Below are 18,159 nucleotides of genomic sequence, written 5' to 3' on the forward strand. Positions count from 1 at the left end.
AGATGCACTAAAACCTCAGGGGACAGAAAAGACAAAATTACCATAAGATGAATAACTGAAAACTGGACTGAACTTACTGACTTGTGATTGCTGTACAATTTCCACTACACCAAGAGATCTTAACCTGGGGTTTAGGGACACTGCAAAATTTTGCCTATTTGTATACTCAATGTTCATTTGAGTACAGAAAGATTAATTATTTCTCCTCAATGAACTAGTTTTCTTTTCTTTTTTTTTCAAGAAAATGTGAATGTTTTCATCATTATGTTTTCTAGCTCAGAAAGTCTGAATGAGCATATATCATTAGCTTACATATAATATGGCCAATATTTAATCTATCACCTTTCCTGTCAAATCTGCTTCCTAACCTTATTCTTTTACTTCTATTATATCACCACGTTTGTGGTTACTCAAGTTTGAAACTCCTCAGGTCATCTGTGCTCCTGCCTTACACCAACATTTCCAATCACAAATCCTACAGATTATCCTTTTATAATCAGTTTTACAATCCACACCTCTTCGTATTTCTAGGCATATGCCTTCATCTGAATTATTTCAACAACCTCCTCACCTACATTCCTGACACCTCTCTCTATCTGGAACACTAGTCTAGTAGTGTATACCACTGTATAGTACAGCGTATCAAACCAATGTACTTAGAAAAACAAACAAAATATACGTCCTACTGTCTACGACAAATAGAGCCCAAATTTTTGTTTACTATTTAAAAACCTGCCACAAAATAACTGAACTTACATTTCCAGGCACGTATTTTACAATGATCCAGCCAAACACACACATCATTGTGTTATAAACTTGCCTTACACTTTCTTGATACTTTAGTTCAGGGGTCCCCAAACTTTTTACACAGGGGGCCAGTTCACTGTCCCTCAGACCGTTGGAGGGCCGGACTATAAAAAAAAACTATGAACAAATCCCTATGCACACTGCACATATCTTATTTTAAAGTAAAAAAACAAAACGGGAACAAATATAATATTTAAAATAAAGAACAAGTAAATTTAAATCAACAAACTGACCAGTATTTCAATGGGAACTATGGGCCTGCTTTTGGCTACTGAGATGGTCAATGTCCAGTTCCATATTTGTCACTGGTAGCCGTAACAAGTGATATGATGCGCTTCCGGAGCCGTGACGCATGTGTCCTGCGTCACCAGAAGTAGTACTGTACGTGAGTGATGCCGAGCTTTGCTGCGCTGCCACATGCAGTACTCCAGGACCACAGGATGCATCCTGTGCTCCTCTCACTGACCACCAATGAAAGAGGTGCCCTTTCCGGAAGTGTAGCGGGGGCCGGATAAATGACCTCAAGGGGCCACATGCGGCCCGTGGGCCGTAGTTTGGGGACCCCTGCTTTAGTCAATCTGTTTCTTCTATTTGAAGTGTTCCTCTCTTCTAGTTATAGTTGTCTCCTAGCTGTAAATACTGACTCAGAGTAAATATTGATACCTATATCTTATTGCTATATCACACAATGCTGTGTACAGAGCAAGCACTCAAAAATATTCACTAACCAATTTTAAAGCTTACCTTTGAAATAAGTTGTTTGAACTCTGTAACTGTTTGATTTAAATAAGCACGAACAGTAATAGGAGCAGCTACAGATTCTGCCTTTAGATCAACAACATGTACTTTCACCATCACTTCTGTCACATTTGAAAAAAAAGAAACATAACTGCAGGTTATTTTTAAAACTTTTTCACATGAGCTATACACTCTTAATATTTTTCTAATAGATGGGAAAGATAACATTTTTTCTAATTATCAAAATGAGGTATGTTATACATGTATAACACATGTTAAAACTTCTTTCACAATGTGTCACATTACAAACATAAAGATATAGAAATGGGCCTAATCAAAAAAGTTCTAGATCTCTTTTTTAAAAATGACAAAAGCAGAAATGGGACTTTAAAAAAATACATCTTTGTTTCCCTATAAAACATAACACCCCTGTCAAATTTATTAAGCATATTAAAAATATATATCCAGAGTTCCAAAATACATACCCAAACCACAACACTAAATACATATAAATAACTACAGAGTGCAAAACAAACAGTAAAGGGGGACATAGCAGCCCTCCTTGCTTTTGAACCCTTATTAAACCATTCAAGACCTTGTTTATAATCAAAGACTTTCCTCAAAAGAGTATTTTCTGTATCCTACTAAAAATTTCAACAGAAAAACTGTTTTGTTTTGAAAGTTTTGTTTTTTCACTTAAAATCTTCATATTACAATTTAACACCAACTCCACTTCTGTTTTCAAGAGATCATATATAACTAAACTTTCAGTTATCAGAAAAATAAATGTTTTTCAATCACTACATTTAAGTTATTATCTAGCTTAAGTAGTTTAATCTCATATGTAGTACTGTATATGTCAATCCTCAGTTTTTTTCTGTGTTGCTAATCTAAATCTGACAAAATATTCTCCTAAAGTCTTGATTATTAATGAATAAATGCAATTATTTATAAGTTTTACAATTCACATACACAGAGTTCTCTTTCTAAAAAGTAGTTTTAGCCCTGGCCGGTTGGCTCAGTGGTAGAGCGTTGGCCCAGCGTGTGGAAGTTCTGGGTTCGATTCCCGACCAGGGAACACAGGAGAAGCCCCCTACTGCTTCTCCACCCTTCCCTCTCTCTCTTTCTGTCTCTCTCTTCCCCTCCCGCAGCCAAGGCTCCATTGGAACAGAGTTGGCCCAGGCACTGAGGATGGCTGCATGGCCTCCGACTCAGGCACCAGAATGGCTCTGGTTGCAACAGAGCATCGCCCCCTAAATGGGCATGCCGGGTGGATCCCAGTCAGGCGCATGCGGAAGTCTGTCTCTGCCTCCCTGCTTCTCACTTCAGAAAAATACAAAAAGTAGTTTTTAGCCTGACCAGGTGGTAACACAATGGATTGAGTGTCAGCTTGGGATGCAAAGGACCCAGGTTTGAAACCCCACAGTTGCTGGCTTGAGTATGGGCTCATCTGGCTGAGCACAGGGTTGCTGGCTTAAGCAAGAGGTCACTGGCTCGGTTGGAGCTCCCAGTCAAGCACATATATGAAAGCAATCAATGAACAACTAAGGTGCCATAACGAAGAATTGATGCTTCTCATCTCCCTCCCTTCCTGTCTGTCCCTATCTTTAAAAACAATAACAACAACAACAAAAAATGTTTTATCAAGAGCATTTGAGATCTTGCTCCCTGACATCAAGGTTGGTTCAAATAAACTCTTATTTTAAAAAGAAATGGTTTCATTGCCGGCTCATGTTATTCTGTGACTGTAGTTGCTACTACCTAGCTCAAAAATAATCTGCAAAAATTGCTCCAAAGAAATGCTTTACAAATAGGGCAGTCTGACTGAGGGAGCCCTTGAAAGAATACCACACTTCATCTACTTTGGAAAGAGGAGTCTTCATTAAAAAGGAGGTGTACAGAGTCCATAGAGGAACAGAATTTGAAAGAGAAGAAATTTTTGTTAATTCAGCTTTTTGGAATAAAAGAACATAAACGTGATTTCTGATTAACAATCAACACAAGGGAATTAGGGTCAAGAAAACAACAGTAAGAAATTGGGGGAAAAAATTAAAACATTTTGATTTTGCCCTATTTGTTATAATATAAATATAGTAAAAATTTTGTTACATGTCTAAAAAATTTTGGACATGTAACAACTGTCTTTAGGAATGACTGGGTAAAGCTAGGGGCATGGTATTTTGCTTTCCAGATCAGTTTCAAATTGAAAAAAAAAACCCAAAAATGCTTCCATACTGAGAAATGTGACAGATTCAATAAAAACAAAAAAAGCTGAAGTCCCTGAGACCTATAGAAATGGAGAATGGGGAAAAATTAAATATGCTGGCAATAATGGGTTATAAAACCACTTTTTCCTTTGTTTTGAGAGGGAGACAGACAGGGACAGACAGGAAGGAAGAGAAGAGAGATGAGAAGCATCAACTCATAGTTGCAGCACCTTAGCTGTTCACTGATTGCTTTCTCATATGTGCCTTGATGGGGCGAAGGAGTGGGGCTCCAGCTTGAGCCAGTGACTCCTTGCTCAAGCCAGCAAGCATGGGGTCACATCTATGATCCCACACTCACAAGTCAGTGACCCCATGCTCAAGCTGGTGACCTCGAAGTTTCAAACCTGCGTCCTCTGTGCCCTAGGCCGATGCTCAACCCACTGCATCACTGCTTGGTCAGGCATGAAACCACCTTTTTCTAGTGATAGTTTAAAAAAAAAAATCTTTTTAGAGAGGAGGAAGAGAGAGAAAGAAGCGGGAGAGGAGCAGGAAACATCAACTCCCATATGTGCCTTGAACAGGCAAGCCCAGGGTTTCAAACCAGCAACCTTAGCATTTCAGGGTGACGCTTTATCCACTGTGCCACCACCGGTCAGGCTAAACCATCTTTTTCAAGGAGACTCTGAAAAACAGATTCTAAGTCTTTAGGAGAATACACATTTTTTTGTTCCAGGGTCTTCTTTATAAATGGGGAAGGAAAGGGAAGATTATTCAATACCGAAGAAGAGAAATCCCACTAAACACTGTAAACTAGACATTTTGTTGTTATTAAATTTTGTGTATAGGTCTTTGAAAGTAGTCAAGAATTTAATTACAAGCCTGATACTGACTACTTACCAACCTATAGAAACTATCCGAAGAACATTTACAGTATTTTAAGAACATGAATAATTATAATTAAATTCATTTCCATCAACAAAATACAATGAAAATTTTAAGTCCAGTACTACTCAAAATACGGTAAAATTCCTTACCCCCAGGTTTATAAGACTGAAAAACCTGATCAGGTTTTCTTGTCTCCAAAAGCAGATCAAACATATATGTTGACTTGACTCCACCTAGTAGAAGTCCCATTGGTGTATCTTCTTCTCCTTCGTACGATCGTTCAAGATAATCATGGAACTCATCATATTTAACAAGGCGACAACAATCCATGGGTATCACCTCTTCTAAATCCATCATCTAAAATAAAACCACCACCAAGAAAAAAGAAAAAACATAATTTTTTTAGTCTGTTGTGTAACTGCACTCACATTTAGAGTTCTCATTTAGAACATCTCTTAACAGGTCCTAACAAACAATAAAATCTCCATGTTTATGATTTGCAAAAAAGTTTTCAAAGAAATCCAAGTTAAAAGCACAACTTAAATGCTATTTTTAAATAACCATATTTCATTATCCCTCAAATCACACAGCCTATGCACTAACATGTTTTAAGGACATTTTTTGTTTAAAAAAAAGTTAACATTCTAAACTTTAGATGGACCACTAAGCTAGAAACATAAAGGGAAAATTACCAACTAGAACAGGCATGGCCAACATATGGCCCGCGGACTGGTTAATGAGTTTATGCAGCCTGTGGTTAAATTTTTAATATTCTCTGCTACTTTAAAATCTCAGCTACTCAGAAGTGGAAGCATCCTTGATTACTGGAAATCAAGATATTTAAGAAGATAGTGATAAGCGGAAAAGAATTCCGCATGTGACTAATCTAGGGTTAACTTCCAATAATTGATTGAATGGATTTGCGATACTTTTTTTTTTTTTTTAAATTCCATTATAAAGATTTAAAACTTTTGTACTCGTCTGTACTCGATATGAACTGTTTGACGTTTAGCGGCAGCAATGTGAAACCCACATTCTTTTAGGCAGAGTTTGCCAGTGCACACGCAAGGTCAAACAATTTGTTATTTTTGTGGTCAAGTTTGCTGAATCAAGTGGCACTGTAGCATAGACAATAGCTGCAGTTGATAACTGAAAATGTGTCCAGGCTGTTTGTAAAACAAAATAATTTTTTTATTTGTGATATAACCCCTTCAAGCTCATTCTATTAATTAAATATTGTTTTGATTGATTGCGATACAGTTTTGATATTTAAATGGTATGTAATTATATTTTTATTAAAATAAATTTTTATTAAAATAATATTGTATATTAAAATTTTTTCACTCATGTTTATTCATAAACAAATTACATAATAAAAATTTGTTTACTTAAACTAATTGTTTTTGTATTTAACATTTTTTAAATTTAATATTTCGTCCGGCCTGTGAAAAAAGTTTTCTTTCTAATCTGGCCTGGGGGCAAAAACTGTTGGCCACGCCTGAACTAGAACATGCATCTTTTGTTTTTTTTTTAATCCACTTTGGAGAACTGGTAACTCCCTAAGTACAGGAGGACAGCATGCCTCATAGAGCTACCATACAAGCAGTAGCATCTGTGTCTCCCAAGTGCTGCCCATTCCTCTTTGGACCACCTCCCTTCAATACTAGCCTCCAGGATACCTACAGTTCAGGGAATAGAAATTCCTATCATAAAATTTCTCCCTCTCCCAAGTCACTAGTATATAGTATGCCCTGGATGCAACACAGAAACCTCATTTGGCTGTGGCCGGTTAGCTCAGCAGTAGAGCATCAGCCAGGTGTATAGAACTCCTGGGTTTAATTCCTGGTCAAGGCACACAGGAGAAGTGACCACCTGCTTCTTCACTCCTTTCCCTTCTCTCTCTCTCTCTCTCTCTCTTTTTTTCTCTAGTTGACCCCGAGGCGCTGAGGATGGCTCCAAGGCCTTGCCTCAGGCACTAAAATAGCTCAGTTGCTGAACAATGGAGAAACGGCCCCAGATGGGCAGAGCATCAGCCCCAGACAGGGCTTGCCAGGTGGATAGCAGAGCGCATGCAGGAATCTGTCTCCCTGCCTCCTTGCCTCTCACTTGACAAGGGAAAAAAAAAAGAAACCTTTTTTAAGTTTTGCAATTGTGACTTGAAAGAAAAACATGGCCTGACCTGTGGTGGCGCAGTGGATAAAGCGTCGACCTGGAAATGCTGAGGTCGCTGGTTCGAAACCCTGGGCTTGCCTGGTCAAGGCACATATGGGAGTTGATGCTTCCAGCTCCTCCCCACCTTCTCTCTCTGTCTCTCTCTCCTCTCTCTCTCTCTCCCTCTCTGTCTCTCTCTCCTCTCTAAAATGAATAAAATTTAAAAAAAAAAAAAAAAAAAGAAAGAAAAACATGTCCTCTACTCAACTTCACTGACCTCTACTCACCCTCACTCTCATCTTCAAAGATGAACTCTATTTTTGGGACATAAGACTGATTTATTTCTCTGTTCTGTTTGCTTAACTCTTTATGTTTGTAAACTGTTACTTCCTATTTTAAAGACAATATTTTTTTCTTCCTGAATTAAAAACTGATGGAATATAAGCTCCCTTACTGCTTGCTATCACTGATTGACCTTACTGCGTAAAACTGTTTTAAGACATTTTCTCTATTTTAGTCTAATCTGATTGCACTATGGTTTTGCAAAAATGGTACCTGCATATTTAAAGGATTTTTACTTTAATAAGGTGAATTCAAAGCCATCCATTCATCAATTTTATTGTTTGTTCATTTACTTACTCATTTACATAACCATGTGATTTTTGACTCTCCTATATACCAGTCTAAAGTAATGAAAATGCAATTGTGAACAAAACCAGAACACTCTTGCCATTGTAAGTGCTAACAGTTTAGTGAGGAACATTGACGTTAATTAAAACAGTCACATATCAATTTTTAATACTGATGTCTACAAAGAACCAGGTACCTAATACAAAGTGGGTCTCAAACTTCAGTATGCTTAAAAATCACCAAAGGTACTTGCTTAAAATGCATAATCCTGGGCACCAACACAGAAACTCAAATTCATTTGGCAGGAATTAGTTTTTTATAAAGATTTTATTTATTCATTATAAAGAGAGGGGGAGGGAGGGAGGGAGGGAGGGAGGAAGAGAGAGAGAGAAGGGGGGAGGAGCAGAAAGCATCAACTCCCATATGTGCCTTGACCAGGCAAGCCCAGGGTTTTGAACCGGCAACCTCAGCGTTTCCAGGTTGACGCTTTATCTACTGCACCACCACAGGTCAGGCAGGAATTAGTTTTTTTAATAGGAATGCAATCCTGGTGCAGGTTGTGCTGAATCACACTTTGAGAAACAATGTCAGGTTTCTGTGTATTATTTCCAGTTCCCTCGTTGGTTCTATTATAATTATAATATAATTATAAAGTAATGTAGTATGCAGTTTTTTTCTCTAGGTAATGACTGTTTAATTTTAGTCAATGATATTGTTTATAGAAAACAGCAAAAATATTTGTCAAGTCGCACAAATGACAGAATAATCTGGTTAAAGAATGCTTCATATTCTATTTGCCTTTCAAAACCCACTAACACCTTACCACTATTCTTAGAAAATGCCAACTTGTATTCTTGCAAGTCTCTAATTTCATTTTATGCTTCTCTATTCTGATTCAAGACAATCCAACATAATGCCCCTTCTTTCAGTTTCCTGGTCATGCTAGTACTTCCTCAATTCAGTCTTTACACATGCAGTCACCTCTACTTAAAATATTCTTCCCCAACTTTTCACATAGCTGTCTCCTTCTCAGGGTGAAAGTCTCAAAATAAATAATCCCAATCAACTACTGGTTTGCTTTACAGCATCTAAACAGTAAAACATTTGCAAACTTTACTGTTTAAATGTTTTTTGTTTGTTTTTATCCCCAATGGATTATAAACACAGTGAGGTCAGGGAGCATGTCTTGTTCACTCTGGTATCTCTAACATCTCATGTTGTCTTATTCACTCTAGTGCCTCTAATGTCTCATATAATAGACACTCAAAAATATGTTAAATGCATGTAAACAGATAAAATATTTTTTGAGAAATTTCACAAAACCAACTATGTTTCAAAGAAGAGGTATATAAACCATCCTTTTAAAAGATAAATGATTTAAATGGGCTATCACTGTTATTACAAGTACTTATATTACTACTAATAAAAACTTGAAAATATCTTAATAGTGTTACATCTAAGATATCAGTAATTAAATGCTAACAATTAAACATACCTTGTAAGCCATTTCTACTGCTTCCTTTAATGTTTTATCCTTATGAACTTCCAGTTTATTTTCCATCATTACTTGTTTAACAGGATGCAAACAGAATAATTTTATCTAGAAATTGTAAAATATCATCAATTTAGCAGATCTTAAGTCAAAGCTTAATACTTCTATAGACAGCACCTTTTTCTTAATAGTTAAAAAACTATATCATCAATTTTAACAAGTATATTTCTTTTTAAGCATATATCGTAATTTATATAATCAAATGCCTCTAGTGATATACATTCAGGTTTTTTCCAATTTACCCCTAGTTTGGAAAATAGTGTGATAAATGTCCCTGTGGTAAAAGTTTTCTCATTAGTAAATATTTCCTTAATTATATATATAAAATAATATAAATTTGCATAAAGTTCTTGATAAATTCCACTCAATATCTAGGCAAAAAAATTTTTATACACATTTATTCTTTTTGTAGCAGAATGTGACAATGTTCATCTTATTGTAACCTCACCAGCACTAAGTATTATCACTACATCTTAGTGCTCTCTAATGCATACTATAAAATCATATCTTACCTCAATAATATGGTTGGTTATACTGCTTAATGAACATGATAGTATAAGTATCTACAGAATCAGCCCAATTAGTTAGCTATGAGAACTGCAGTTAAGCAAACATCAGTAGCACTTTACAATTAAAAGTAAAATCATGAAACCTAACCTTGCATGTGTTGCGCTCAATTTCTCGTTGCCTCTTTTCTTGTTCTTCCAATTCTCTTTCTCTCTGCACCAAATTTTTAATATGTTCTGGATATTCATCTACTTCTAGAAATTCTATTAATAATAAAAACAGGGTAAGACAGTGTCACTGAAATTGAACTTCCTTTATTTAATCTGTTCTACTACATTCACACTGTACATATAACTCTACTAAAGCTCTCATCAAAATATATTGTAATTACATAAATCTCTCAACTTGAAACATGAGCTCCTTCCAGACAAGGGTAAAGAGGTAGTTAATAATAACACAAGGTATGTCTCCTATTTTAACAAGTCGTCTTTATCCATAATAGCTGTTTGTTCCAGGACACCTCTATGTAGATTAGGGTTTTTAGAATAAAAAAGCTTCTTTGCAACCCAGAAATAAAACTATTTCTAATTTCAAATCACATTATCACCATAAAATTAAGTGAGTCTGGGCAAGTTTCCTTCTCTAGTTTGGTTTCTTTAGCTTTTACCAACACCTACCCCATAGTTATTACCCGGGATATACTAAAATATAATAAATGCTGTTGCTGTTGCTACTGTTTTTGTTCTCAAAGCTGTCTTTTTATCAAAGAATTTCATATATAACTCAAAGTATTAAAAGTGACATTATAAGATGACACTGCTTAATAAAGCCAGTGATTATCAAGCATTAAATGAGAACAATTTATATTTACAAAATCTACTGATCTCAGAAATACTAATTCTAAAAATATTCCATGATGTACACAGAGCGCCCTCTGGTGCTTCATCACAAATCTAGAGCTAGGGAGTAAATAAAGGAAAGCCGAGTATTCTGCTCTAGTGGAAATATCTGGAATGCTGGGTGCCAAAGAGGCCTGTGAACTAAATCCTGGGTCTGCCTTCAGTACCTCTGACACTACACAAGTTCCTTTTTAGGTTATATCAAATGATTACATCTACTCTGAAATCTTTGTTTTAAAATGACTTCTTGTTATAATTACCTTTCTTTTCATTAATTCTATAAGTAAATTATTGAATAGCCACTATAAAAGACCCTGGACTGTGCTGCTGCAGAAAAGATAAATAAGTCCTAAGTCCTGTGTCAAGTGACTTCACAATCTAATGAAAGCTTACAAAAATGTAATAAAATGTAGCTTAAAATCGATTTATTCCTAGTATGGTAGTTTCCAAATAAAGAACATACGTTAAAATCAGTAATAATGAGTATATTATTTTCAATATGAAAAGAATACAAGCAAACACAGCATCTGTGCATATATAACTATGTTCAGGCACAAGCACACACCTCTACCTATTTGTGATACAAATTCAGAGATAGCAAGTAAAAACAGGAAGGAGCTGCAACTTTTGGAATGTAATAATTAAAAACAACAACAACAAAAAAGACAACCGCACATACTTTGTATACAGAATTATTTTAGGGAGTTGTTAGTAAAATTAAAATATAATAAAAAAGGCATACTAGACTCATAAAACTTTACTTGCTTTTTAGGCAAACAGCAAAGATATTTAATTCTAGTTCTGAAGAAATTTCCAGAGTGGTAAGTGGGAAGTTAACTTCATCTAGGGTCCCCAACATATTTAGATACTAAATACCCAAAACAATTATAATAGGAAAAAAACCCAATAGCTAAATTTGAGTTTTTACTATATTACCTCATTTAATTTTTATAACAACCCTAAAAAATACTATAATTTTTTTCCTACTTTACACATGTGGAATGTAAGAAAAATTAAATAACTTGGTCTGGAACATGCAGCTGGTGAGTTATGACTGTTGCACAGGTCTAGAGGTTATCGTCATCACTAAACCAAACTGCACATAATACAGTCTTACTGCAAATAATAACTGGTTTACTTAATCCAGAGTAAGTTTTGTTCCATAATATATTTAAAAACTTCATTTTTTTTCTCAAGTGTTTTTACCAGTTGGTATTATCTCATTAGTCTTTATAATTAATTATTCAATGCATAAAAAAACCCCTAATTGTTCTATCAGTTAAAAGTGGTTATCTGAGCCTGACCAGACAGTAGGACAGGGGATAGAGTGTCAGACTGGGAAGCAGAGGACCCAGGTTTAAAACCTGGAGGTCGCCAGCTTGAGTGTGGGATCACAGACATGAACCCATGGTCGGTGGCCTGAAGCCCAAACGTTGCTGGCTTGAAGCCCAAGGTTGCTGGCTTGAGCAAGGCGTCACTCACCCCCGGTCAAGGCACATATGAGAAAGCAATCAATGAACAACTAAGGAGCTGCAATGAAGAACTGATGTTTCTCATCTGTCTCTCTTCCTGCCTGCCTGTCCCTCTTGGTCCCTCTCTCTGTGTCTCTGTCACACACACACACACACACACACACACACACACACACACACACACACACACACAGAGTGGTTATCTGGGTTTGCAAAACTTGCAAAAGAAATTAGTTTATACTGCAGATTAGAATCAAATAATTACATGTTAACATACTTGCATTTCTTGCTGGGTCCTTCAGTCTATATATCAGCATATATGCATTTGTGGAGCTAGTAGACATACAAAAAGATTAATGGAGACAAAAGTAGACTGTAAAGATTCTATTTTCTAGCATCAAATATTTATTTAAAATGTTTTTTGTTGTTTCAAACAATTAAAAAATCATGAAACTGTTTTCAAACAGGTTAAAATTTAAAACATTCTAGAAAAAAAATCTACTTTGCTTTTACTGATACATTTATGAGAATATTCTGTACCTCCTCTTAGTAACATAGGAATCTTAAAAAAATCTATGTCCTAGAATGATTACTATAGTTAAGTCAGGAGTCAGCAATAATTACTTGGGAAAGGGCCAGATAGTAAAAGTATGATCTGTGTTGCAATTACCTAACTCTGCTGCTGTGGTGGAATAGATCAACATACAATATTTAAACAAATGAATATGGTGGTGTTTCAATAAAACTCTATTTCTAAACAGTGGATTTGGCCGATGGGTTGTAGTTTGCCAACCTCTGGGTTAAACCTTTAAATGGTGAAAAATGTTGAGAAGCTATAATTAATTTGCAGACACTAAAAATCACAGTTATTTACCTTGCAAAAGCACTGGAGTAATACCCTCTGCTTCCTGAAGATCCACCATGTGTTTTCTTAATGTCCTCTTGTGTTATCTAAAAAATTAATTATTTAATTTTGATAAAAATCTGCAACACCATTACCTTTACATCAATATGTAACCCAACTTCTAAACTCAGAGTTAAATGGATCACCCAGATAACAATCATAATTAGTGGCCACTAGTGACCAATCAGAATTAGTGCTCCTAATCATCCTACATGAAGGCTCAGGACAAGGGGAAAATTGGGAGTCTCTCTGGAAACACTCAGTTAACCCCAAACAAACCAAACTAAGAAATAACAGTAATAATAACAAAGCAAGAAATTTACTGAAAGCAATAATAAAACACTAATTTGGTATGTGTCTTAAAATGCTTCACTGGACACACTCTCCCATTTCAATAAACCCTGTTATCGAAACATCCCTTCTCTTTTTTTTATAATTATAATCTTAAAAAAAACAATAAACACTCCTTACCCTGCTGACATGTTGATCATTGAAGCTGTACCACTGATCATCACTGAATGACTTTATACAAGCATAATAATGACCACCAGCAGCACTCCCTGAATGAACCATAACGGAGAAGAGCTCATAGATCAAGGAATTCTAAGGGGAAAAAAATAAAGGTAACTCAAGAAGAGGAAAAACACAAAACCCTTATTTATATATTTCCTATTTGCTATTAATATATAGTGAAGTATATCATGTTAGTTGTCTTATACACTTATGGTAGGTTAACTTTCCTCTAAGATAATTAAAATGGCAAGTAACCATATAATTTTATATATCACAAGTTTTTTAGTAAGTGTATTCCCCTTCACATTTTAATTATGATATAATCTCTAAAGCTATGCATATCTAAAATGTAATTTATTGGTTTGTGTAAAAAAGAAAATAGTCTAAAATTTTAGAAATGCCAATTATAAGACTATTCTAAGATGTGCAGTTAAAATAAAAAAATATCAAATAACTTTTTTATTCAAATAAGATCCTATTTCTGCCTGATTGGTGCTGGCACAGTAGATAAGAGCACCCACCTGGGACACTGAGGTCCCAGGTTTGAAACGCCCGAGGTCACCAGCTTGAGTGCAGGTCGTTGGCTAGAGCACAGGATCATCAACATGATCCCAAGGTCCCAAGGTCGCTGGCTTGAACAAAGGGTCACTGGTTGGGCTGGAGTGCTCCCCCCCATCAAGGCACCTATGAGCAATCAAAGAACTAAAAGTGACACAACTGAGTTGATGCTTCTCATCTCTCTCTCTCTCCCTTCCTCTCTTTTTTTTTCTATAAAAAAATATATGTATATTCTATTTCCTTTACAAAGGAACTAAAGCAGATAACAATATGGAACAATTATTGTATTTATGTAATATCTATAATACAGTGATCTACCGATTTCATCTTTTAGGTATGCAGAGCTGGTTCAACTTTAGAAAATCAATCTATGTCAGCAATTTTCAACCTTTTTCATCTCTTGGCACACATAAATTAATTAACAAAATCCTATAGCACACTAAAAAATATATTTTGCCAATCTGAACAACAACAAAAAAAAAGGCATAATTCTGATTCATTCACAATGGACAGCTATTGTTGTGTTAGTTATAGTCATATTTTTATCTGACAATCTAAGGAAAGAGAGGTCAGGGTCCCTGCCTAAATAGTCAAGGTAGTGGACGTTTAAAAAATTCGTACCAGTACACCATTTGAAACTGGCTGATCTATGTAATCCAGGTTAAAGAAGAAAAATTATATGATCCTATCAATTGACCCAGAAAAAGCATCTGACAAAACCCAATACCCATTCAAGTTTAAAACTCAACAAACTGCGAAGAGGAGAACCTTCTCAATCTGATAAAGAACATCCACAAAACACCTATAGTCAACATCATACTGAAAGATGAGAGACTGAACATGTCCTTCGTGAGACTAGAAACAAGGCTAGCATATTCTCTCCCACCACACCTATTCAACATTGTAAGGAAAGCCCTACCTAGTAAGACCAGGGTAAAAAGGACATAATTGTCTATGCCAGCGGTTCTCAACCTATGGGTCGCGACCCTGTGTTTTGGTCGTTGGATCCCTGCCGGGGTCGCGACCCACAGGTTGAGAACCTCTGGTCTATGCAGAAAAACAGGCAGAGGGTTGGATTTTGCTCTTAAGGCAGTGTATCAACCCTTGCTTGAATGTAATATTCTTTATACTAAGTTATAATGTATCCTCTACATTATTCATTTCATAGTAATTTACACTCATCTATTTTCCCTGAAATAAATAGATCATTTTAAAAGGTAAAGGATGATGATGGTGATAATATTGGTATTGGTCTAAAACAGACCTATGCAAGTGAAATTCCATTCTCAAATATTGCCTAAAAAAGCATGTATATGCAATATGACTCTAAGACTGAGCTAGCAATCAGTCTTCATGCTAGTGATTCATTTCACACCATGCTCAAGATATTCGACCTGTAATTCTCCCCTCAATAAAGCAGATTATATAAATGAGAAAGAAACAGTTTGATAAAATGTTAAAAATCACTGACACAGTGACAAAAAAGATTTTCTCCTAGAGATCATCCAGTTTTGTAGTTTTAAAATTATAATCCATGGAACTCGAACATTTTCTGAAGTCCTAAGGGCTGTCATGGGGTTGCGGGTGGGAGTGAGAGGTGGGGATGGGAAGAGGAAGCAGACCGAGGGCTTTATCTTTCCCTCAGCGTAACAAGATCAGTCCTATTACTAACTGTTTTATATAGGGTTCTATAGACAGAATTATAAAAACCAAAAAATCTAATGTTTTCATTTGGCTATATGAAAAAACTCTAAGATATAATATGTAGTCTTGCTGCAACTTAAAAGGCAGAAGTCCTGATTACTAGGACCCCTTCCACACCATCACCTACATTGCCTACATAATCACAGTTCAGTCTTCTAGAAATTAATGCCATCTTTAAGTAGTTTTTCATAAGTTTAATTATAGTTACATAAATGCATAAGAAAACAATACCTTAAAAAGTTTTAATTTTCAAAAATTAAAAGAGAACTTTATCGGTCACACAGCTATATATATATCAGCTCAGAGATTACATTGTTCTCTCTTTCAACTAAAACCCACAAACTATAGAAGGTACCTTTTCAAGACCAGGTTTTGAAATCTTTTCAGTTCCACTATTGCTTTCAAGGCAGATCCCCTCATCAACACCATCATCATTGGAGAAGTCATTGCTCATTTGATCACTGTGACAACTGCCTTCATTCTCCGCTCCACTGTCAGTGCAACTTTCTGTCTGAGGAGATTTCTTAATAAAACATAAGCATCTTACAATTACACACTAATTAAAGGAAAAATATATACTCAGGTAAAACTCCACGTGCTTCTTTTTCACATACCTTATTATTAATGAAAATATTTTATTTTAGTTCTTAAAAAGTGACTTTAAAAATATGAAACCAACAAACTACATTTTAAAAGCATTCATATTAATGTACTGCTTAGAAATCCTAAAACAACTCTTACCCCCTTTTCCTTTAATATTTTACACACATATCTAAAAATGTTTTTATTTAAGTAATTTAAGAATTATTCTCTAAGGTATTGCATAGACATTCTTGAATTAACCAAGCAATATAAAATAAGCACCAATTTTTTTTGCCAAGAACTTTGCTGTAGGGGCTGCATCTAACGTATAATCTTCATCCCTTTAGTTGTTAAGGAAAAATGGAGGCAAAAAACAACTTCAGATATCTATACAAAGTCCAAAGAGATCATTCCTGAAACTCCTTTGTCAGAACATCTCTTTTCTTCTCCCCCACAAATGGACTTAGAACTTCCTAACTGTTCCTGTCAAACCTATATTTAGATTTTCTTCCCTTAGAAAAGATTCCCTTTACAAGAAATGTATTAGAAACATACAGAAGACTGAAGTAATAATGATCTCTCAATCGGAATCCTACAGTGATTATGTCTCCTTTGAAAGTTGAGCAATACTTTGGGTACTTTTGTTAAGCACAAGTGTTTGAGATATTATTTTAAATTAAACCTTTCAAAATGTTACCTGGTCTTAGGTATCATTCCATGAACATCTACTTTATCTAAGGCTCTCCCTTCTTATAAAAGCTGTAAGACAACCAATTATTATCCTTACTCTGCAGACAAGGAAGATGAGGCTCAGAAAGACTGCTCTTAGTACTTAACAGCAATAAATAAAATTTGATGAATATTTAAAATCATATTTAAGCTTCTCTGAAAAGGCATTTTTATAACTATACTAATCAATTTCAATCAGAAAGAATGCTTCAGAACAGTTTTGAGAATAATAAAGATTTATCATTCTAACTATGTTAAATAGTTATAAATATTCCCCATAATAAAACATTAAAGAGTTTTCAAAAAAAATATTGTGGGACATTATGAATCTTTTACTGGATAAGGAGAATGAAACCAGAGAATTCAAAGAGGTCAATGAGTGGAAGAAATTGATGAGTTTTACCTGTTCCAAGTCCTATTCTCAAACTATTTAAATAATGTTTTAATTAAAACAAACTAATTAGAAAATAGAAACTGGAGAGTGACGTCAGAGAAATGGCGGCGTGGGACATACTCCCGATCTTTCCCCTTGAAATTTCAACAAATTCTACAACTATACGCGGAGAAAAAAAACCTCAAATGAACCTGAAATATACACACATCAGATAGACAAAGGTATGACTGCGCAAGAAGGTGGGTCTAAGATAGAATCTGCTCACAGAAGAAAAAGAATGCCAGCGGACTGAGTCTTTCTCTGTCCTCATGGACCTAAGGGAGGGAGGCACTGCTGGCACACGTTGTCTCACAGCGGGAGCTGGGAGAAGAGGAGAGTCTGGGGGGAAGAAGCTGAGAGATAGGTGCAACAACCAAGAATGGGAGCAAGGCAATTTCCCGGTGTCTGCAGCAATCATGACTGCAGGCACTGGGCGCACACAAAGCCCATGGCGTGCTCCCAGAACTGTGTGTGAATAGTTTGTAGAGATCGGGCCCATGGGGCACAGGGGCACGCTTGGTCTGTCCACCCGACCAGTAGAGTTTATTTAGCCTTGTGGCGCCAGACGTCCTTGATCTGGGATCTGTGCTGCCACCCACTCTGAAGCTCCGCACTGGCTTGCCGGGCAGATAGCGTGTGTAGGCGGGAATTCCCTGATCTGCGATCTCTGCCCAACTGCTCCCAAAATTCAGATGGCTTGTGGCAAGCAGTCCCTGCCCTGCCAAGGGCTATGCTTTGTGTGCTTAGAGTGGTATCAGAGGAGGGACTGGATTGTGTTACCCCAGACTCCCCGACCAGTATTGCTCCCCTTGCTGTGTGAACAGTGGCAGTAGCGGACCAACATCAGCTGGGTTTCCAGGCTACTCTCTCCTGCGAGATGTGGGTGCC

At 36.1% G+C, this 18,159-nt stretch overlaps 1 protein-coding gene across 3 annotated transcripts in view; it reads right to left on the reverse strand.

Moving 5' to 3' along the window:
* Positions 1 to 18,159, reverse strand: part of USP47 (ubiquitin specific peptidase 47) — a 128,977-nt gene that overhangs the window by 20,726 nt on the left and 90,092 nt on the right. For 2 of the 3 annotated variants that reach the window (XM_066365603.1, XM_066365619.1), the window contains 8 exons: positions 15,883 to 16,050; positions 13,224 to 13,355; positions 12,723 to 12,799; positions 12,126 to 12,181; positions 9,628 to 9,740; positions 8,914 to 9,018; positions 4,787 to 4,994; positions 1,552 to 1,667 (listed from right to left, as the gene is read on the reverse strand). In XM_066365603.1, coding sequence (XP_066221700.1) covers positions 1,552 to 1,667; positions 4,787 to 4,994; positions 8,914 to 9,018; positions 9,628 to 9,740; positions 12,126 to 12,181; positions 12,723 to 12,799; positions 13,224 to 13,355; positions 15,883 to 16,050 — 975 coding nt within the window. The remainder of the gene's footprint in view (positions 1 to 1,551; positions 1,668 to 4,786; positions 4,995 to 8,913; positions 9,019 to 9,627; positions 9,741 to 12,125; positions 12,182 to 12,722; positions 12,800 to 13,223; positions 13,356 to 15,882; positions 16,051 to 18,159) is intronic. The other variant, XM_066365610.1, reaches the window with a different exon arrangement.

This window comes from Saccopteryx leptura, chromosome 1 (genome assembly GCF_036850995.1).
Source record: "Saccopteryx leptura isolate mSacLep1 chromosome 1, mSacLep1_pri_phased_curated, whole genome shotgun sequence".
In the NCBI taxonomy this organism is placed as follows: domain Eukaryota; kingdom Metazoa; phylum Chordata; class Mammalia; order Chiroptera; family Emballonuridae; genus Saccopteryx; species Saccopteryx leptura.